Source organism: Garra rufa, chromosome 3 (genome assembly GCF_049309525.1).
Source record: "Garra rufa chromosome 3, GarRuf1.0, whole genome shotgun sequence".
Lineage (NCBI taxonomy): Eukaryota > Metazoa > Chordata > Actinopteri > Cypriniformes > Cyprinidae > Garra > Garra rufa.
The window spans coordinates 19,992,868-20,015,987 of record NC_133363.1 but is presented as its reverse complement, the minus strand read 5'-3'; the positions used below and the strand labels follow the sequence as shown (position 1 = coordinate 20,015,987).

The 23,120-nt window shown below is 38.6% G+C and overlaps 1 protein-coding gene across 1 annotated transcript in view; it reads left to right on the top strand.

Annotated features, from left to right (window-relative positions):
- The window catches only part of LOC141331517 (protein phosphatase 3 catalytic subunit alpha-like), a 301,103-nt gene that overhangs the window by 238,264 nt on the left and 39,719 nt on the right, over positions 1–23,120 (top strand). Inside the window, exons 6-8 of the mRNA XM_073836576.1 lie at positions 418–577; positions 12,344–12,469; positions 12,557–12,628. Of these exons, the coding sequence (XP_073692677.1) occupies positions 418–577; positions 12,344–12,469; positions 12,557–12,628 (358 nt within the window). The remainder of the gene's footprint in view (positions 1–417; positions 578–12,343; positions 12,470–12,556; positions 12,629–23,120) is intronic.

The following is a 23,120-nucleotide window of genomic DNA, read 5'->3' as shown; positions in this document are numbered from 1 at the left end:
TAATGACACAGTGAAAGGGGTTACCTGAAATAGTTCTTGAATTCTTCGAGCTTCTGCAGTGATTCTCAAGTATATTTCCTCTCGTTCATCATCAGGAAGGAAGGGCAAAGCTTTGAATCTTGGATCGAGTGCTGAACATACATGCATGGTCTCTTTCTGCTGATCCATGTACCTCTTGCTCAAATCTTGGCAAATAGCCGCTTTGATTTCTTTCACTATCTCACTATCCACTCTGCTCTCTTGGAAATCCTGGATGAGCTGAGCATGAAGTGGGGCCACAACTGACAGTGTTGGAGAGCTTTCTTTTGACATTACAAGAGTAGCAATCTTCATGGGCTTCATTGCATCCACTATCTCCTCCGCAGATGTAATTTCCGACTCACATAGGGTGCAAACTTCTTTCTCGGTTTTCCTAAGCTTGTTGGACAGAAGAGCAGCGGAGACAGCGGGTTGCTGCTCAAGAAAGCGCTCGAGCATATCATGCGCGCTATTCCAGCGCGTCACAACATCAGTGATCAGTTTATGTTCAGGCAACTCGAGCAACTTCTGCTTCTGTCGAAGTACGTGGCTGGCTGTGGTACTGCGCTTAAAAAAGGTGGATATCCGTCTAACACGTCCCAATAAACGAGCGACAGCAGGAAGCTTCAGTGCACACTGCGAGGCCAGGTTTAAAGTGTGAGCGAAGCACCTGAAATGCAATATACCGGCAAGCTCCGCTGCGACGCTCATATTTGCAGCGTTGTCAGTCACAATAGCTGGGTCTTTGGATACGAGGTCCCACTCCTCCAGCGCCACTTTCAGTAGCTCTGCAATGTTTGACCCCGTATGGCTCTCGTGCATGGCTCGCGTTTGTAAAACGTGCGACATCAGTTCCTACTCCTCGTCAATGTAATGGCAAGTGATTGTAACAAAAGCTTCCGTGGCTCGCGATGTCCACCCGTCACAAGTCAGTGCCACTCGTGGGGCAGAACTCAGGGCTGACTTAACATTGTCTTTGACTTTGTCATATATCCTCGGTACTGCTTTGTCGGTCATGTAGCTGCGGGAAGGGATCACATAACCCCAGCCGGCATTTCAACGTTGATTCACCGTTGAAACAACGTCAGGTACCATGCTTGGATCAACAGTGAAAAACCTTTCGGATTTGCAAAAATTTTCAACGTTGATATTGTGACGTCTTTTCAACGTGGAAGTAACAACGTTGATTCACCGTTGAAATCGCGACTTTGTTTCACCCTCTTACCATTCGGTTTATGGTCATCTGTCGACGTTGAATCAACGGTGAATAACCTTTCGGATTTGCAAAAAATTTCAACGTTGATATTATGACGTTGATTCACCGTTGAAATCGCGACTTAGTTTCACCGTCTTACCTACCTTTCAGCTACGGTGAATACACAACTGTACATCCAATTAGAACCAGTTTACATTTAGATCAACACTGTACGTACATGTTAGTTAAAAATCAAATGACTAGCAGCAATGGTATCAACTTCAATAAACTAACACATGATCAATATTGTAAAACAAGTTTTATTTTGGAAACATACACTGTAAATAAAAAAATAAAAACCTGTCGAAAACATTTTCCAAAAACAATACAAATACATTAATTCTGCTCACATGTTACTGTAGCCCAGTTTGTGATGAATACAAAGTAATCAGACTTTAGACATTATACATTACCAGTCAGAAGTTTCTCACAGTAAAATTTTATATTTTTTTTAAGTCTCTTCTGCTCACCAATCCAAGTACAGAAAATTTTAATAAAATATATTTGTACTATTTAAAATGTTTTTCATTTGAAGATATTTGAAAATGTAATTTAATCCTGTGATGTTTTCTTATCATCATTACTCATGATCCAGTCACCTTCAGAAATCATTCTAATATTCTGATTTGCTGCTCAAAAAAATTGTTGGAAACAGCTCAGTAGAATTCTTTCAGTTTGCTTTGATGAACTGAAAATGAAACAATTTATCTGATATAGAGATCTATTGTAATATTATAAATGTCTTTATTATCACTTTTGATCAATGTAAAGCATCCTTGCTAAATAAAAGTTTTGAAGTATGGTATATAATTTTACAAATGCTTTTTTATTTCAAGTAAATGCTAATCTTTGGATCTTACTATTCATCAAAGAATCCTGAAAAAAAAATCTACTGCTTAAATATTGATAATAAATGTTGATAAAAAACCTTACTGTTCAAAAACTTTGGTCCCACTTTATATTAAGTGTCCCTTATACCTGTGAACTTATGCCTCGTTTCCACTGAGCGGTACGGTACGGTACGGAACGGAACGGTACGCATTTATTTGCTTTTCCACTATCAAAAGTTGTGAATGGTACCAAAATGCCGAACTGTACCGTACCACTTTTTGGGTACCCTTCCGTTGTGGTACCTAGCACAGTGGAACGGTACTAAAGGGTGGAGCTAGACTCACTGCAGAGCGTTGATTGGTTGACAGAGAATCGTCACTTGCGCGTGCTACAGAACGACAACGCAACACAAGAGGCGCCATTTTTAAAACACACACAACACCTTGCAAAACAATGCCACCGCGAAACATAACTCGCGAATGTCCTCCATTGATGTTTGCGGTCTTAGCTTTCTTCTTTGCGCGAGAATGACGTCAAGCTACTTTCCGTCATACACCACGTCTATCAAGTGACGTTATAACTACTTTCCGGCATACACCACGCCTATCAAGTAAGGGTACTGTCGGCAGTGGAAACGCTAGCCAATTCATGGTTTTCCGACCCGACCCGTACCGTACTGTACCGTACTGTACCGTACCACTCAGTGGAAACGAGGCATTACATGGTAACTAGATGTGTACGTAGCATGTAACTACAGTGTAAGTACACATTGGTACATTGTATCTACAGCTCTAATACTGGTGTAATTACACACATGTAACAACTCACTGAATAGCATTTATAAGTACAAATGTGTAACAGGACATTGGTAACAACACTTTTTTCACTTCTGGAAGTACACATGTGTAACAAGAATTATGTAACTACATTTTGTAACAAAAATATGTACTCACAGAAGTTTTTACACTTCCACACAGTCTTCAATACTGCAGTTACCAGTTTGGAATGCCCAGAAACATTATTGAAATCGTGATGATTCCTATGTAGGCTACATATAATTTTTGTATTCATGTATTTGTGAACACTGAATTAGAATTAAAGTATCAATTTGCAATACCAGTGTACTTACATGGTAACTCCTCAGGAACTGTCTACTTAATATAAAGTGTAAAATGGTCACAACCTACAGAGTAATATATAAACTGTGTTTTCAAATGCATTATTAAATAGTTTACTTAATATGAAATTATAACTTTCCATCCTGTTCTGTGTGATTTCTGTTGCCAACTCGTTTCCAAGCATATGTAAGCATAATGTTTAACAAGACTACACTTTAAACCTTTAAAATAAATAACATTTCTAAAATCGTTTAACCATTTATGTAATATTAACTTCGTTTGTAGCGGTGGGACGCAGCAGGCGTTTTCTGACATCCCTGCGACTAACAATAAAACCATAAAATACACCGAACACGCATCATAATTATAAAATGAAACAATTTTATTTGTGCGCTATAAGATTTTCAGAATCCATACCATTGCGAGGAACATGCCCAAATTCAAATCTTATATTTATTTTACGAATTCAAATACAACCGCGTCAGGAAACGGTTTACGGCAGGAAAATCGAGCTCTCATTGGCTCTCGCCAGCATTCGTCACAGTTTACGACATGCCGTGTTTCTGGTGATATGTGTTTGAATGTTGCGCGGGCGCATACTCTTTGGCCGCATTTACGGAGAGGATCAGGAAAATAATCTGGATAATATTTCAGCGAATAACTTTAATTCTGCTCTGCACCTCAAACAAACCTACTGTATTCTGCCAGAGAGGACTGCAGCTGCAAAATCATCGCCATTTGGATTACTTTTTGGTATGGCTGTTGATATTTTTGCATTAAATAAATGATTGTAATTGCAATTTTCTGTCTGTCATGTTTTTTTTTTTTTTTTATTACTGTACTGAGAGAGATATGGTTAACGTTAGGTTTAGAGGTAGGAGTGTGATTAGTGACTATAAAAATATTTTTATGCTATATTGTTAGTAAAAATGGTTTCCTTGCATATATTTTTGTCAGTTAATATTTATATCCTTTTATATTTGCTATAAAATGGGTAGCTTTAGGTTTGGGGGTAGGTTAAGGGGGCTAAAAATATAAATCGAGTATTAATAAAATGATAAAAAGGCATTGATACGAATATTTAATAAAATGAAGGATACGTAAATATTTTACGTTTTTAGCAAAACATACGTAGCTATTTGTACGTTTTAAATGTTGAAATACGTCTAAATTGTAAATTTTCGCATCAATAAAAACTTACAAAAATGTACGTTTTGTGCATCTAAAAATACGTATTACCATTTTACACTTTATATTAAGTAGACAGTTCCTGTGGAGTTACCATGTAAGTACACTGAAATTAAAGTGTTGCACAGAGGTTTACATTTGATATATTACTCTGTAAGTTGTGACCATTTTACACTTTATATTAAGTAGACAGTTCCTGAGGAGTTATCATGTAAGTACACTGATATTAAAGTGTTGCACAGAGGTTTACATTTTATATATTACTCAGTAAGTTGTGACCATTTTACACTTTATATTAAGTAGACAGTTCCTGAGGAGTTACCATGTAAGTACACTGAAATTAAAGTGTTGCACAGAGGTTTACATTTGATATATTACTCTGTAAGTTGTGACCATTTTACACTTTATATTAAGTAGACAGTTCCTGAGGAGTTACCATGTAAGTACACTGATATTACAAATTGATACTTTAATTCTAATTCAGTGTTCACAAATACATGAATACAAAAATTATATGTAGCCTACATAGGAATCATCACGATTTCAATAATGTTTCCGGGCATTCCAAACTGGTAACTGCAGTATTGAAGACTGTGTGGAAGTGTAAAAACTTATGTGAGTACATATTGTTGTTACAAAATGTAGTTACATAATTCTTGTTACACATGTGTACTTCCAGAAGTGAAAAAAGTGTTGTTACCAATGTCCTGTTACACATTTGTACTTACAAATGCTATTCAGTGAGTTGTTACATGTGTGTAATTACACCAGTATTAGAGCTGTAGATACAATGTACCAATGTGTACATACACTGTAGTTACATGCTACGTACACATCTAGTTACCATGTAAGTTCACAGGTATTAGGGACACTTAATATAAAGTGGGACCAAAACTTTTGACTCGTAGTGTATTTTTTTCAGATACTGAAAAAAAAACACACAGATGTCAGGGTTTAAACTTCTCCAAATCCCTAGACCCCAGAAGGTTAAAGACTCAAAGTTTTTGTACAATAACATGCATATTTTGCGCTGCACTTGCAAGACAAACCTTTTTTGACTAAAACCACTTGATCTCTTATTTGGTGGTTAACTATAGTTCTGTCAAAACAGGTTTACAAATTTGTTTCATTATAAGAGATGTGTACATTTGTGCAGTGCAAATGGGTAAAAGACTTTGAGAATGGAACTTGCAACAAGAAACCATGTTGTGGTGAAGGAATCAAAAAGCAATCGCCTTAAAATTCTTTACGCAGGAAATACCTTAAATGAAATGTATTTATTATTTTAAGCCAAAATGTTTCTTCAAATTCTGATAAAAACAACAGCCTTGTGCAAATAGCATGGTTGTGCTTCGGGTGATCTATGAAAGATCGCTGGGTCCTTTCTAATGCTGTCCCCTCCTCTCTCTCCCACTTGTGTGCTTTCTGTGCTGTCCTGCATAAACATTAATAATATTTCATAAAATACCAACGTTGATACTGTTGAATATCTTTAACTGAAAACACTCAATACAAAACAAATCTTATACAATATTTTTTACTTTACAGTCCAATAACAGTGGAGTTGGAAACAAAGTGCACAACACTTCATTAAACACATTTTGACATATTCAGATTAAAATTTAAAACAACATGGTTTTAATCACAATTCTAACTAAACAGTGTACTTTGTGAAACAAGTAAAATCATTTTGAGTACATTTGTATTACATTAAACTTATAATAAAAGATCAATGAATCTCTACCAGAACTGACAGTGCAAAGTAGCAGATGAACAATTCCTTACCAAACTGCCAATAAGCTGGATCCTTAATGACTCTACAAGGGGAAAGAATAAATGGTTTACTGAAATTTTCTTAAAAAGCTGTTTTTTCGTTTTAAACCATTCCTCTAAACAATCTTAATTCATTTAAATTATAAAGACATTTGCCGTTATATGATATTCAGAAAAGAAAGATAAAGTATGTCATCTTTAGGACTGTTATTATAGGATTAAAATGTAAACACACCTGCAGTAATGCATGGCATTTATATTGAAAAATGTGAATCTCTAAAAGACAGACATTAACAAATACTAGCAACACACAACACCAGATATATATACGACCAGATGAGCTAATATTGCTAGCGCGCTAAATGCAATTAGCTTCTAACTTTTGCTGTCTGTGATAATAAAGCAGCACTCAAGTATTTAACTTCTGCAGTTTACATGTCCTTTACCAATTTGTAAACTCTTGTACTATTTTTAAAAGGTAACGTTAATAATAAATACTTATTATCTTACCTGATTTAGCCAGTGCCGTATGTTTTCAGAGACTCACAGATCACGTCTATTTCCTCTGTGTTCCGGTTTTTGTTCTCCGTTGGGATCTCACAATTCAAATACGCTCAAAATAAAAATATAACAGGAAAATATAAAGTAATTTGTGACCAACTGAATAATTTCGGTGAGCAGAGGCTCTCATACAGTCTACGCAGCTCACAGCCTCACAAGAAAATGCGGTAACGGTCGAAATTTTTTTAAATTACAAAGGCGCGCAGTTTCACCTCTCAGTTTCCTGAATGACAGCCAGATGAACTAATCATGATCAAAGCAGTAAGGTAAAACAACCAATAGGAATTGTTTCGGCATGTGGTAGCGAAATGTATTTACGGTAGTTTTATTGTTGGTGATGATTATATTTAACATATAACGTTACACTTATATTTTATAATAAGTTTCATGAAAAATAATAATGTCCATAATCATTTAAAAGGCAAACATTTCTTTGTATGCTGAAGACATATGTTGATTTATAAGTTAACCTTGTTAATTATTATTATTATTAATATTATAATTTAAACACTTGCTTTTGAAGGCATATTACCGTTTAGCATTCAAAGTTTGATTAAAGTTGTTTCACTGTTGAAACAACAACTGACCTTATTTCAACCAAAATTCAACGTTGAAAGTCGGTCATGTGCCGGCTGGGACGGGGATCTAACGTGTTGATCATAAAGCGAAAGCCTGTGTTCTCGACAACACTGTAGGGACATAAACCTTTGCAAGTATAATGCACCACAGACTCCGTAATCTTCTGTGCACGGACTGAGTTAGATGGAAGCTTGGATGTTGCGTTGTCCAAAGTAGTTTGCGTGGGGTCCCGTGTTTTTTTTGGCTGCGGCGAAGCTAGCTTGTCTGCATGGTGTCTTTGCAGGTGTGCGCGCAGGTTAGTTGTATTACCGGTGTAGCGTATAGAAGCCTGGCAATGCTTGCAGATTGCATTTGTTTTATTGATCCCTTGGTTTCCTTCCTTTGCTTTAAAACCAAAATGTGTCCAAACATCTGCCTTTAGGGACAACGGCGCTTCTAAAATCTTCGACATTTTCCATGAGTTTTTTTTAAACTCGCGGGTGCCGCTGTGCCCCCTAATGGCTGGGCGGAGTATCGATACTAAGGGCTAGAATAACGATACTGTATCTTTTTTATTATATCGGTATGTATCTAAGAATCGATATTTTGAGCACACCCCTAATATATAGTTTGTTTTCTTGTTGAACCATCAAACAATAAAGACAGAATTCTTCACTGCAATCTTTCATGTCTCTTTTCTACTTTAGAATAGGGAACATAATCTGAAGTTATACTGAATTTATTAGTGAGAAATGTGCTTGTTAGCTATTAATGTATTCAGAGAATTGGGAATATTTAGTTTATAAATCATGTGTTAGTATGGAACAACTGCTAGAAAGACTGTGCTTTTGTGTAACTGTTTTCAGCTAATTTAAATGTCTGATGAAATGCCTATTCTATATTTATTTCATACTTGTAAGCTACACATTCACATAGTGTATTGAGAACTAATAAAGTGTGTAATTCACACAATACAAGCTATTAGTTTGTTTTATGTTTAGCTAATTAGTACACTGTTAGGACAGAAACAAGTATAAAGGGTCTATAAGACAAACATAAGACAACAGCCAATAAATGCCTTATAAATAGCTTGCAATGGCATACAAGTCCATAACTAGTCATTTACAAATGCAGTTATTAGTCATTAATTACTGTCTAATTCCTGATCCTTAAAATAAAGTGTTACCGTACTTTCTTATTCAAGTTAAGCTAAAGAAGTAAGGGCTCTGACATGTGCTTAAATAAAAAAGTACCCATTACTACTACCTGCTTTAGTGTCACGCTAGTAATTGGACCTCATGTCATATTGACACATTAATACAAAATGACTTGCATTTAAAATTTTGTTAGCTAATGATTGATTGTATTGTTGTGAACTTTTTCTTAGAGACCAGGGGCCGGATTCACGAATATCTTCTTAAGAAATAAATTAAGAAATTTCTTAAGATAAATTCTAAGAAGTTCGTAAGAATGTTCTTAAGTGCAATTCTTGAAAAAATCTTAAGATATTCTCAAATATGTTCTTAAGAACATCTTAATTTCTTTCTTAAGAAAAAAAAATGATACATCTATCTGAGTGAATACATGGCTAAAGACGCATTTATAAACACTTCAACGTCTTTTTTGCGGTTTCTGCAGATTATCCTAATAATCATAAGCACGCACATTTTCGTCACGACCGTGTCTGGCGCTCGGCTTCATGTTTTTAATGCGCCGTGTTTTTGAACCGTTACTTTTAAATGGTCTGTCTTAAGCTTTGGCGATCAGTTTATTCACTTTTGTGTTGTATTTTGTTGCCTCGTCTGAATGAACGCTTCCGTTATGTGTGTGCGCTGCTACAGCAAATGCGTCCTGCACATGCGCTAAATACGGCCAAAGATTATGTCGTATTTTTATTTATTTTTTTATTAAATCTCCCTATCTGACTCGATTTTGTCGAGTTGCTACTAAGTTTTGATGACGGCAAAAAGTAGGGTCATACACAGGCTAATCATGACAGATCATTGTTTACATTATCAGTCATTGCTGTCACTTCAGCGAACTCTTGCTCATCTCTAATAATAGTCCTAATATGTATTATATGTAGCTAGTAGTGTTGCAATGCTTAAATATAACAGTTAATTTGAAATAACCCAATCAATTAATTAAATAATTATTACTATTTGGGATTTAAGACAAGTCTCGGGCTATCCTAACTTTAAGAAGTTATTTACGATGGTTTTTAAGAAGATTCTTTTCAAGAATTTGAATTTTCTTAATTTTTGTCTTAAGAACAATCTTAAGTAAAAAGATAAGAATATTCTTAAGATGATTTTTTTGGGAATACAAAATATTCTTAACTTTTTTCTTATTTTAAAAAATAAGAAGAAAATGGCAGTTAAGAAGAAATTTCTTCTTAAGAATGTTTCGTGAATCCGGCCCCAGGAGATGTTTTGGATATCTTGAAGCAGAAGTTTCTCTTTATTGAGATACCAGCTGTGCGTCGCTGCAGTCATCAAAAGTCGTCTGACTAAGGCAGATACTTTATAGTTTATATACATTTCCAGGGGGAGGGATACATAGAGGTAGAGACAATCTAAACAAAGCATGCAAATGCAGTATAGGCAATCAGCCTAGTAAAAGGATTTTCCCAGCCTGGATCTGTCTAGAATACAAGTGTCATTCAAATGCATAGGTGCTAAACAAAAGGCAGTTGTACCTTGAGCTTAGAATTCACACTTAACTTGGGAAACCTGCTAGATGTTCAAGAACTGCAAGAGAACAGGAACTGGCAGGAACCACTTGCTACAAACTTTGCCTAAAGAGAATAATTTGAGAATAATCTGATGTCCTCATATTTACCATAAATGCTAAATACAATGTAGGATCAACAAATCTTTAACAGATTCTTACATTTGTAATCCTTCAGTATCAAGGCTAAGCATCCCATACACCCACAATAACTTCTCAAACCACTAGACTATGGTTAGTGTAGCAAAACCATGGTTAATATATGATTACCATGGTTTAACTATAGTAAACATGGTTTTTGCTTTAAATTTTCTTAACCCCCTGGGGTTGACAAACGCGCCGGCGCGTTTTGTGGCAGATTCTCTGATAACCCCAAAATTAATTTCAATTACTACGTCATTTCTGATCGTACAGATAAGAGCAGTACATCAGTAATCTGAAAAGGGTCTACTCTTATTTGTATACACATAAAAAACACTGTGATTTTGCAAAATAAAGAAAACAAACAGGGTGTGCTCTCTGCACTGTGTTAGGTTGTTATGTGCCTTAGCTCCCTTTAAACGTATTATTAAATTATGTTTTATAACATTTGTTTGCTAAATTACTACTATAACTTTACGGTACATAATAATGATGTCATTTAGCATATATTATTTTGAGTGATAATAGTAATTTAGTTTAGATTACAGTATTATTAATTAACTTTTTGTATTTTTTTTTTTTTAATATGACCCTCTAACATTCTCTATTCTTTTTCTATTCTTTTGACTTGTTTTATTTTTATTTTTTTAAAGCCTTGCTATGTGTACAGCGTTAGGATAACCAAGACTTGTCACTTAACTTACAGATTATTGATCTTTTGTTGGTTTGATTGCTTCTATTGTCCTTATTTGTAAGTCACTTTGGATAAAAGTGTCTGCTAAATGTAAATGAAAAAAAAAAAAAAAAAAACACTGGGGATTGAATACACACAAGCCAAGGTCTAACAAAACACAGCTAGGAATAATCAAGAACTAATCAGTAAAAGAGTTACAAAGTTACTACAAAACCAAACACAGAAAACAGAAACCACATTTTCAACATAAAAGTCCAGATGAGAACACAAGGGACATTTAATTATTCATTTAAGTCTGAATTAAGCAAATGAGTGTGACGGATGTGTAATGATCAAACCTTTTTATCCACCACATGAAGTTGAGATCAGATAGCAAATTGATGGCCAGTCAGCCGCTGCTGTAAAACTAGACTGGTGGGGCTCTTCATCACACTCAGAGGTTGACATCTAGTGATAGTGCACTACATGTTTAATTTTCTTGACACTTTTTTTTTGCTCTATACTTCTCAGTTATTTAAGGGAAACATTTTAATTAGACTGTTAATTAGAAGTTTGTGTTTGGAGGGGAGTTAAGTCTCTGTCATGCACTGCCTCTGCTGTTTCTGTGGGAAGACTAATAAGGTAAGGTTTTATGAAAGTGTTTATGGTGTGGACATAATTATAATTATGTTATTAACAGCGATATTGCATTTTCTGATTATACGTTGAAAAGTATGGGCAGTGAATGACACTTCAGGTGTGTTTATGTTCAGTGCACAGTATCTGCTGGTCTTTTATGTCTGGTAATTGGCATGATTGACACCAGCTAGACTTGCACTCCATGTTTGAAGACCTGCTATTCTCAGACACCACTAAGAAAATGGGACGGGAAAATCCCCCTCTATGAGTTGTGCATGGTGTTGTCTTTTACAGATCTAGGGCACGCGCACATGGGTCACCATAGGAAAAGAGGCACTTTTAGGAACTTTCATGAAAATACACAAATTTTGTCAACCTATGTGTAGTGATCTTTATGTTCTTTTTCCTATATATAAAAAAGGCTGTAGAGCACAATACTTATTATATATGCTAACTATGTTACTTAATTTCTATATTTATGTACTATAGCATTGTTAAAACACTTAGAACCATGGGTTAATTGAAATATGGTAAAAATGACATTTTGATGTTTGGTTGTTGATTATTAGGTAAATTAATTCCAGTAGTGCATGTGTAACCTCTATTGGTTATTGTTAGTGGACAAATGAAAACTAGTGAGCTTGTGAAATTGCAGGCAGCTGTGGAAGGAATAAATTTCACATGATTGCCTCCAAATTGAGATCTTTGAGAAAAAGTGACAATTTAAACAGATGCTTTGGAGTGTGTGTTACAGATCTGAGAGAGTGTTGAGTTCTTATGAAGGTTTTGACAGAATTCATCAGTGTCCTTTATACTAATTTCCCACATTCTTTCTTGTCTCTTTTTATGCTTTTACAGCTGCTGTTCTGAAATATGAGAATAATGTCATGAACATTCGGCAGTTTAACTGTTCTCCTCATCCTTACTGGCTGCCTAACTTCATGGATGTCTTCACTTGGTCCTTGCCTTTCGTTGGGGAGAAAGGTGAACCATTTGCCCACAACCATTTTTATGATGCATAAAATCTTCAGTACGTTCAGCAAATAAACTCTCTCTTTCCTGTTGCTGTAGTGACTGAGATGCTAGTGAATGTCTTGAGCATCTGCTCCAATGATGAGCTGACCACTGATGAAGAGATAGATGGTAAGGAAATCAGATGTTCAGAAGTTCACATGCATCATTCAGCATCTCTACAACTGTACAAGAAGTTTACAAATAAATTGCATTGTTGGGTTCACAAGGAGGCACCCTCAATATTTTACCCTTTAAATAAATCTGGGGCTGTATTTACAAAACATCTTAAGGCTAAATAGCTCCTAATTTGCCAGTTTAGGAAAAAACTTTTAAAAGTTATGGGCATGTCAGTCCTATTTTAGGAAATGTCTGCATTTCCCAAAGCATTTTAGAGTTGGAGGTAGTCCAGCGGACTCCTAAGTCACTAAGACCAAGTCACAAACATTTGCTCTTTTTGGCAAGCCGCTTTTTCAACATTTTAGAAATATTTCACAATAATGTCTCTTTAATTTAATAATGTCCTTATTTTCATGGACAAATTGGGGAATAAGTAACAGCTGTTCTTGAGTTATTAAAAGGCTGTTTTTATCTACTTATTGTTTACGAGATGCAGATGTGTAGGAGAGGAGGCTGACAACTGGACATATACTTGTTTAATTAACGTCACTTTTAGCATCAGATTTTAAAAACTTTCTTTAAATATGGCAACATTTTTAATTAAAATCTATCTTTCATGTCAATGTCACGTATCTGGTCTATCCTGTCATCATGAACTCTTGCACCACACTTCATGGACTTCATTCCCCACAAGCCACTGCACTAATCACTGCATTCACCTGCTCTCACTTTACTGATTACCGCTCACAGCTGCACCTCATCACACTGACTGCATTTAAGCTTCTCACACACACAGCCACTCTGCGAAGTCTTATTGTTCCGTATGGTCTGTATTACCGAGCGTTTCTTTCCGTGTTTGTTTTCCCGTGTGTTTGATTCCTGGACTCCCTCCCGTGTTTGATTCTTGCTGCCAGCCCCGACCTTTCTGCCTGTGTTTGACCACTCTTTGGATTATCCTCGTTGTTGTTGTTTGCCGGTGATTGACCCTGTCTGTTTACCACGCATTCTCAATAAATGCTGCAAATGGTTCCGCACGTCTCTGACCCTCCTTGTGACAGAAGACTTCGCTGCACCAGGATCCAGCAGCCTTATCCCACCACCAGCGCAAACATGGACCCAGTCAACCAGCTACTTAATCTGCGACAGGGATATCTACCCATTGATGAATATGTTCACCAGTTTTGTGAGTTGTCCAAGGAAGTACTATTTTATGATGAAGTAATGCTTAAGGAGTTATTCCGTTTTGGACTGAATGAGCCCATTAAATCATGGTTCCCTGAGGGGAGGTTCAATTGTAGTTTAAAGGACTTTATGGACTATGCACTCATTTTGAGCAGTTCTTCTTTCACTGTGGATATCACTGAGGACAATTGCACCAAACTAGAGCCACAGCACAAGATGTCTGCTAGCCCTGAGCCACAGCACAAGATGTCTGCTAGCCCTGAACCACCGCACTAGATGTCTGCTAGTCCAGAGCCTGTTCACAAGATGGACGCCCTTCTAGAGTCTTTTCACAAGATGACATCCCTTCTAGAGTCTATTCGCAAAATGGCTGCCCTTCCAGAGTCTGCTCTCAAGATGGTCACCCTTCCAGAGCCATTGCACAAGATGGCTGCCCTTCCAGAGTCTCCACTGGTCCCGCCCGGCCTTCCAGAGTCTCCGCTGGAGACGCCCAGCCCTCCAGAGTCTCCGCTGGGGTCGTCCAGTTCTCCAGAGCCCGCTCCTCAAGAGCGCCGTCCAGAGCCCTCTCCTCAAGAGAGTCTTCCAGAGCCTCCGCTGGTTAAGCCCAGCCTTCCTGAGCCTCCGCTGGTCCCGCCCGGCCTTCCAGAGTCTCCGCTGGTCCCGCCCGGCCTTCCAGAGTCTCCGCTGGTCCCGCCCGGCCTTCCAGAGCCTCCGCTGGTCCCGCCCGGCCTTCCAGAGCCTCCGCTGGTCCCGCCCGGCCTTCCAGAGCCTCCGCTGGTCCCGCCCAGTCTTCCAGAGCCTCCGCTGGTTCCATCCAGTCGTCCTGAGATTCCTGTCTGCCCGGTTCTGGTCACGGAGGCCATGTATGGACTGTGTGGGTTCCCACCCGCCCTCCCTGCTGCTCCAGTCCCGCCACCTCTGTCTCCTGACAGTCCCTCTGCTCACCCACATCCCACCTTCGGTGCAGAGGACTCGCAGTGGGATTGCCAGTCTCCATCGATGTCCAGACTGAAGGATCCCTCACCATCACCTCCAGTCTCAGAGTCCTGGACTCCACCTCGGCCCTCCGACCCTGCGGCTCCACCCCGGCTCTGTGCTCCCTCATCTCCGTTGTCGGCCGTCGGCCCACCAGCTCCTCCGGGCTCCATCGTCTCTCCGGCTCCGCCCCGGTCAGTCGTCGCCCCACCTTCGCCTCTGGACTCTACTCCTCCGGCTGCGCCTCGTCACTCCGTCCTGCCGGCTCTGTGGACCTCCTCCCTCCCGTGGGCACAGCCTCGATCCTCTGTCACTCCGGCTCCGCTGCGTACCTCCGGACCTCCATCTCCGCCGGGGTCGCCAGAGCCTTGGGTTCCGCCTTGGCCCTCCGGATCCTCTGTGTCGCCCAGGACCATCGACTCTCCGGTTCCGCCTCGGGCTCCACCGGCTCCACCTCCATCGGTCGGCCCCATGCAGGAGCCAACCCTTCCTCCGCCATGGCTTCTCCCTCCGTCGGCTCCGCTTCAGTTCGTGGTTCCAGTACCCCTACATGGACCTGGCCCTCCATCCCTCCCCCTGTTCCGCCTCCACTCCACCACCCTCCAGGTTGTATTAGGTGGTTAGAGCGTCTGGAAGCCGCTCCTTGGGTAGGGGCTCTGTCACGTATCTGGTCTATCCTGTCATCATGAACTCTTGCACCACACTTCATGGACTTCATTCCCCACAAGCCACTGCACTAATCACTGCATTCACCTGCGCTCACTTTACTGATTACCGCTCACAGCTGCACCTCATCACACTGACTGCATTTAAGCTTCTCACACACACAGCCACTCTGCGAAGTCTTATTGTTCCGTATGGTCTGTATTTCCGAGCGTTTCTTTCCGTGTTTGTTTTCCCGTGTGTTTGATTCCTGGACTCCCTCCCGTGTTTGATTCTTGCTGCCAGCCCCGACCTTTCTGCCTGTGTTTGACCACTCTTTGGATTATCCTCGTTGTTGTTGTTTGCCGGTGATTGACCCTGTCTGTTTACCACGCATTCTCAATAAATGCTGCAAATGGATCCGCACGTCTCTGACCCTCCTTGTGACAGTCAACATGATACAATATTCTACAATATTTCTATGATTAAATCACTGACAGAGACCCATGTCCTATCAGCCATTTACTATGGTCATAGTTAGTAAGTTTGTTGACATCATCCATGGGAATGAGGTTAACTCCTTCCTTTCTTACCATTTCTCCCCATTCCTTAGTAAAAGTTTGTCTCAACATCCTTGTAAATAGGTGTTAAAAGGAAACTCTTACCTTTTACTTCTGTTGCGTACTACAGCGGTTCTTAATTCTGGTCTTCACTAGTCGCGAACCCCCTCCCCACCCATGTTTTGCATGTCTTGCATGTCTCTCTTGTTTATCACACCTGAATTAAATCACCAGCTCATTAGAAGAGAGCTCCATGAATGAACTTCACTTAAGAACACAGAATTGCGCTACACCACTGCCTACAGTGTCTTCACACACAGACAAAACTTACTGCAGAAGTGTGAAGGGTTATTGAACCATAATCATGAGATTTGCATAGTATTCACATTTCACACACTTTAATGCTCTTTGAATGGAACATTTATTCCATTATTTAGTAATGGAATCATGGCAGAATATCTTAAGTTAAAAAAAAAGTAGCGATTTAGTTAGTAGCTAGCTGATGTTTATCTTGTGCGGACCATACCAACAAGATGCAATAGGACAGATGGTAAAACAGGATCAGAATGTGATATAATATTAAGTATTTAATAAACACATACAGTTGGTTCCAAATATCTGCAATCAGGTTTTTAATTGTTTTTAATTTTAATTTATTTGAATTTTATTGTATATTTTTTTAAGATTGTCAGTGTTGTCTCAGACTTTTGAATGACAAAATCAAAGAACAAACCATTGTTCTTATTACATTTAAAAAAAGTCACTAACACTTCATAAAAAGTTCATAGACTATAAACTGTAGGTAATACATTAATAGCCTCTATACAAATAGCTACAAATAGCTTTCACTCTACATTACGAAGCATTGCTGCAGAAACTCCTCCCCTTCTACGAAATCCTGAAACTTTATAGGATAGCAGCAGTTCAGTAAACTAGCCAATAGTCTAGTCACTAATCTATGCAGATCATAGGATACTACAACTTCTGAGATACTACGCTGAGGCTGCATTCTCTTAGTCCGACTACGTGCACTGAAGCTGACTTACTGCCACGCTTTTTGAGGGCTCGGAGGAACAAACCCGCCCCCCTGCTAAATCATCCATGTTGTGTATGTCTGAGAAATCAGTGTCAACTTTGTTACTCCCTATAAAACCCCCTATAAATCAGCAATGGTTTGTTCCAAAGTCACATGTCCAACATCAGGTGATGCAATTATCTTTTTTGGAGGGAAATTTAAAGACAGTGTGATAAGTCATAACTTCTTCTCTTCAATTATTTATCTATATTATTGTCTGCACATAGAGTAGATTAATTGACCATCAACTGTGTTATCAACATGTTCTGGTGAACTTGCGTCACATGTTATATTTAAAAATATTTCAAGAAAGAATATAAAAACATCAGTTAAATAAGGTCATGTACTAACCAGTCCAAGGTCAGCAGTTTGCACAAGGCCCTAAAATGGCTGAAATGTCAACTGTATTACCCATCAACTGTAACACAATTGACAAGGATTAACACTGTTGACAATGTTGGCAATTTAGTGTCAGTTTATTCTCACAATGAGTGTTGTACAAACTATTGTCATTACACAGAAATTACATAGGAATTTGCATTTTTTAGGACTTGCATTACGATGGATAAACTTAACTAATCTAATCTTTGCCACACTTTCTATGAACTCAGTATCCATAATACACATTATATTCACATTTGTCAAGGGTTATAAATCAGAATTCCTCATGACTCACTTAAACCTATATAATATTATAGATTTGACATATATCTGTTTCTGCTTGGTCATGACTGATAAAAAAGAACTGGCAAGTTTTTATTTTAAAGTTTTCTCTTTTTCTTCTAATGTGTCCTGTCAACTCTGTTACTCTGGTCAACTGTGTTACTTTGTCAACTGTGTTATGTGTGTTTTTTATGTCATAAATCTTTTAAATGTGAACTAAACCATCAAAAAAGATGGGGATGTCTCTGGAGATGGAAGTCTTGGGTAAGAATGGTGAATACAGCTGATATGAAATGTACCCCTAAATATAGAATGACTCTTACGTCAGCATGAGCAGGTGGTAAAGTTGTGGTTTTGCACCCCAGTTGGTGTGCATCCACTCTTCCTCACAGGGCCATACTTTCCCACATATTCAGAGCAGAGGCCCACGGTTATGTGCACATAACATGTGGCCACTATTGCTTTGTTTTGTTCCCCGGTTGATGGGCAATCGATTGGGAAGCACACGCTGGAATTTCTCAGGGGAATGAGGAGATTACATCCCCTATGCCCGCCTTCGGTGCTGCCGTGGCGCATAACATTGGTTTTGAAAGCTATCTGTCTACCCGTTTGAGCCCTTAAAATCAGTTGCTATGAGGAAGCTCTCCCCTCAGAACTGCTCTGCTTCTTGCTTTTGCTTCGGTTAAGTGTATAGAAGATTTGCATGCGCTCTTAGTGAACGAAGATTGTATTCTCTTTGGACCTGGGGACTGCAGTGTTATTTTCCAGCTCAGACCCGGCTATGTGCCTAAATCTCCTTCTACTTCCTTTAAGGCACAGGTCATTTATTTGCCCACTTTGTCTACTGAGCTGGTGACCTGGAAGGATGCCAAGGCTCAAAGCATCATTTGCCACGTTTAGGGCTTTGAGGAACTATATCGACCACGTGGGCGTCTTTCGACAGTCTAACCAGCTTTTTGTGTCCTGTGGTGGCTGTGCTAAGGGACAAGCAGTATTGAAGCAGAGTAGAGCTGCACAATTAATTGAAATTAAATTGGAATTGCAATTTGGCAAAGGCTACTATTTTTTATGTGCAGTTTGTCAGTGAAGTAAGGTTCTGTGATCAGTAGTAGAAATACTGCATCCAAAGGCCAGAGCGTGCCCTCGCCCTGAAACTCCAAATATGCCCTGCACAAGAAAGGTAATGCATGTTGTTCCTGGAAATCCCTGTAGCTAAACAAACAGAAGGTTTAACTTCATTCAATGCATGAAAATAGCCACAGAAGCAGGCATGGCGTTAAACACAAACACACACTGGCTGTATCCGAAATCGCCCCCTATACCCTCAGGTATAGGGCACTATTTGAGGGAACAGCCATCTTTAGTGGTATCCGAAACCATAGTGGATGTTCTCGTGTGCACTCATTCATTCCCACAATGCAGCGCAAAAACGAGTGTACAGCCAGTGTACACTTAACGGCTAGAGATAACCCATAATGCACTGTGAGAGTCACGCACCGAGTGAATTCCCACGTCTCGCCAAAAGATGGCGCCTGCAGCTCTTGCATTTTAGAACGCGCTCTTCCACGGCGTAATACAATACAGGTACAAATTCATTGTAAATTGATAATTAAATTGTTTAACTAGGGTTTATACATTTCCTTGACAGAGTTCAATATAAATCCTTTAATCTTACTACTTCAAATTATCATTAAACAACAAGCAAACTATGCAAAAGTGGTAGTTCTTCCGGTGCACTCAGTGTCCGAATTCACTCACTTGTTTTCATTCACTCCTTCAAGTGGACTGTGTGAGTGGACTAATGTAGGGAATAGTGAATCAGGGTATAGGGGGTTTATTTCAAACACTCGACTGACTGCAAGTTGTAAGCGACTCAATCAGCGTTTGGTCTCAGATTCTGATGCAGTTGTCTCTCTTGCCACATTTATACTGCCCGCAGGCTTGTTACTATTTGCATGCAATTTGCAAGGATTAGCAACAAGTGGCCAGTTTACTGAATTGGCTTTATCCTATAAGGTTTCAGGATTTTGGGGAGGAGTTCCCACAGTGATGCTTCGCAATGTCTTATGACAGTAACAATAGATGTTCCTTATTCACTGTCACTGTAATTAACAAATTATTGTTTAATTAGTTCATATGTAAAGAGTTAGATAACCCAACCTTTTGCATGTGCTCTCAGTGGATGGAGATTGTATTTGCATTTTACCTTGGGACTTCAGCCCAGCCCAGACCTGGCTATGTGCATAAATTTCTTTCTACCCTTTTTGAGGCTGAGTGAAAATTTGTGAACCTTTTAGAATTTTGTCCTAAAAGTAGACAGAGAACCCAATCAAACAAACGAGACAAATATAATTTTGTCGTCATTGATTCAGGAACAGGATCCATTTTTATATATCTTTGAGTAGTAAAAGTATGTGAATCTGATAAGTTAACAGAGCTAAAAAAAAAAAAACCGAACTGATTGCCTTACTTTTTTTGAGTTAATAAACTTAAATATTAAATATTTTGATTACATGTTACTAAAAAATTAAGTTACATAATCTCAATAAATATTAGTATTATTAATATTACTGAGTAGCACTTATTTCAAACACTTTAATTACACAATACTTAAAATTAAGTGGCTCAAAACTTAAACAGTTTGTGGCAGTTGATTACCTTGAGTACAACAAACTCGAATAACTTGAGTAATGTCTTTCAATGAACTATTTTCTTAACAACTTCCATTTAACACAGTGCAAATTAATATTTAAAATAAATATAAATAAAGATTGTAATTGGGCAGACAAGTGTCACTCATATAGAGGATGAGAATCCCTGATGTCAGCTGTGTTGCAGTTTGGAGCAGTTAGCCAAGACCAGGTCCGGTTCTACAGGGGTTCAAACGATAACAAAAGCACCCTCACTTGAAGCTGTAGTAATAGCATACTGGCAAAAGAGATCTGGCAAACTATCAACCGAACATCTCTAAGCTCTGGTTCATCAGATTCAGATGAGAGAGAAAGAGAAATTAATAACCAACTAATCAGTATCAAGTAATTTTTTTTTATTTTATTTTATTTATGATTTACCTCAGTTTAATTAAATACCACAGGTTCAGCAGAAAAGTAAGTATGCTAGTCTTTTGAAGATTGAAGAGTCTGAAGATTCTCTGAACTAAAAGACATACTGTTAAAGGATTAGTTCACAGAAATATTTCCTTAAAATTCACTCACCCCCATATCATCCAAGATGTTCATGTCTTTCTTTCTCCAGTCGAAAAGAAATTAAGGTTTTTAAGGAAAACATTCCAGGATTTTTCTTCATATGGTGGACTTCAATGATGGCCAACCAGTTGAAGGTCCAAATTGCAGTTTCAATGCAGCTTCAAAGGGCTCTACATGATTCCAGCCAAGAAACAAGAAAAAAAGGCTCTTATTTAAAAAAAAAAAACGGTCTGTCATTTTCTAAAATAAATAATGTATATACTTTTTAACCACAATGCTCATCTTTCACTAGCTCAACCTTACGTAATCACGCTGTAGGAATTAGCTCAAATTTATAATTGATTGATATAAGGAATCGAATCGAAAGATTCGGAACTTGATTAAATTTATTCAGAATGAATAGATTAAGCTTTTTAACCATTCGTCCCGCGAAGTGGTTAAGCCAGTATACTTTATCAACTCTGAGGTTTATATTATGCTCATGGCCAAAATCATAAATAAACCAAAATATTATGTTAGGAAATTTAAAGCTAGGTAGCTCTAATCTGAACACAGATAAAACTTATGTAAACATAAAAGTCAAGACACTTTTTTCAATGAAACAATGATTTATTGAACTACTCTAAGACACAAAACTAATCTACTAAGATACAAACACGCACACACATTCACACGTACACTCATACAGTTCCGGGGATGAGACAATTTTTGATTGAAGAGACCCCAAATGTTCTAGTATATGCTACTAGCTCTTAAATCTCAACCTTAGAAAACCACAAAAGCAGAGATTTGACTTAACGATCTAGCACCAGGTTCAGCAAGAACAGGAGACCTTGTTTACTTGTGTTTGTGCCAGGAACAGGGATTTCCCTCTGTGGGCTTGTCTTAGCAGAGATTCTGGTTGGTTGCTGGTCGGTCTTTAGATGACGTCTTTGGGGATCCTTCGAGGATGAGAGTGGGGCAGCTGGAGTCTTCGTTTGCCTAATTACACTGCTTGATGCGCTGGGAGCTCTTCTGTGTCGGAGTTGCAAGACTTTGAAGAGTTTGGCAGTCACAAAGTTTCAGTTTGTTCTCTTGAGTTTTGATGGCACAAACGCGTGCCTGGTCAAGCGGGCGAGCCCCGGTGAAAAGCACTCAAACCACAGCGGATGAAAGGCAAAGGCGAAAGGCCAAAAGTGATGACGAAAGGCAAATAACTATTACAAACATGGGATTTTAAGTGGGCCGCCTAATGACGTCCCATGATGCTAGGGTCCAATCAAATATTGCTGCGGGGCGGAGCCACACCCCTGGGCTGTTCTTCTTGGTGCATAACTTAAGATAATAAAATCTCTGCCAGTTTTGTTAATAACTTCAATAAACCGTTGTAAGGCATGCATTGTACGCAATGCCAAACTTTCGTTCATTTTGCTGTGTAGCATTCATCAAGACCATTAATTCCATATCAAACAAGGGTATATTGCCTACATGCTAATGCATTCGGTAACTTCCCTTTCTAAAGGAATGCAATGCATAGATTACCTCCAACGATTACCTAAAACACATCAAGCATATAAAAGACATGAAAACATGATACTGTTGCTCTAATAGCAATACTAATAAGGTGATTGTCTCTTAAAGATTATCTCTGCTGTGTGCTCCCTGTTGAGAGAAAGGGTGCATTCGGAATGTCAGAGGAGGGGGGAGCGGGATGTCCGAAGGGTCACGAAAGTCACGCTGGACAGATCCTCTGCCCTGCAGGCTCGGAAAGTGTCGGTATAAATGAGTTTCTCCTCTCCTGTTGATTGCGTTAGGTTTTTAACAGTTTGATCCCCTGAGACATAAGGCACAGATCTCATTGTCATGTGATGTCATGGATCAATTTTATGACTTGCAAATGGCTGGGGAAAGAGAATCTTTTAGATTATCTGGAATGTGTAATTTCTGCAGTTTGTTTGGTGATCTGTTCGACCGAGATCCTACAACGCACACGTGACTTCATAGCAGAACTGCCAATCCTTATTCCTGGGATCATGTAGAGCCCTTTGAAGCTGCAGTTTGGACCTTTAACCTGTTGGCTCCCATTGAAGTTCACTATATGGAGAAAAATTATTGAATGTTTTACTCAAAAACCTCAATTTCTTTTCAACTAAAGAAAGAAAGACATGAAGTTCTTGGATGACATGGGAGTCAGTAAATTATTAGAATTTTGATTTTGGAAG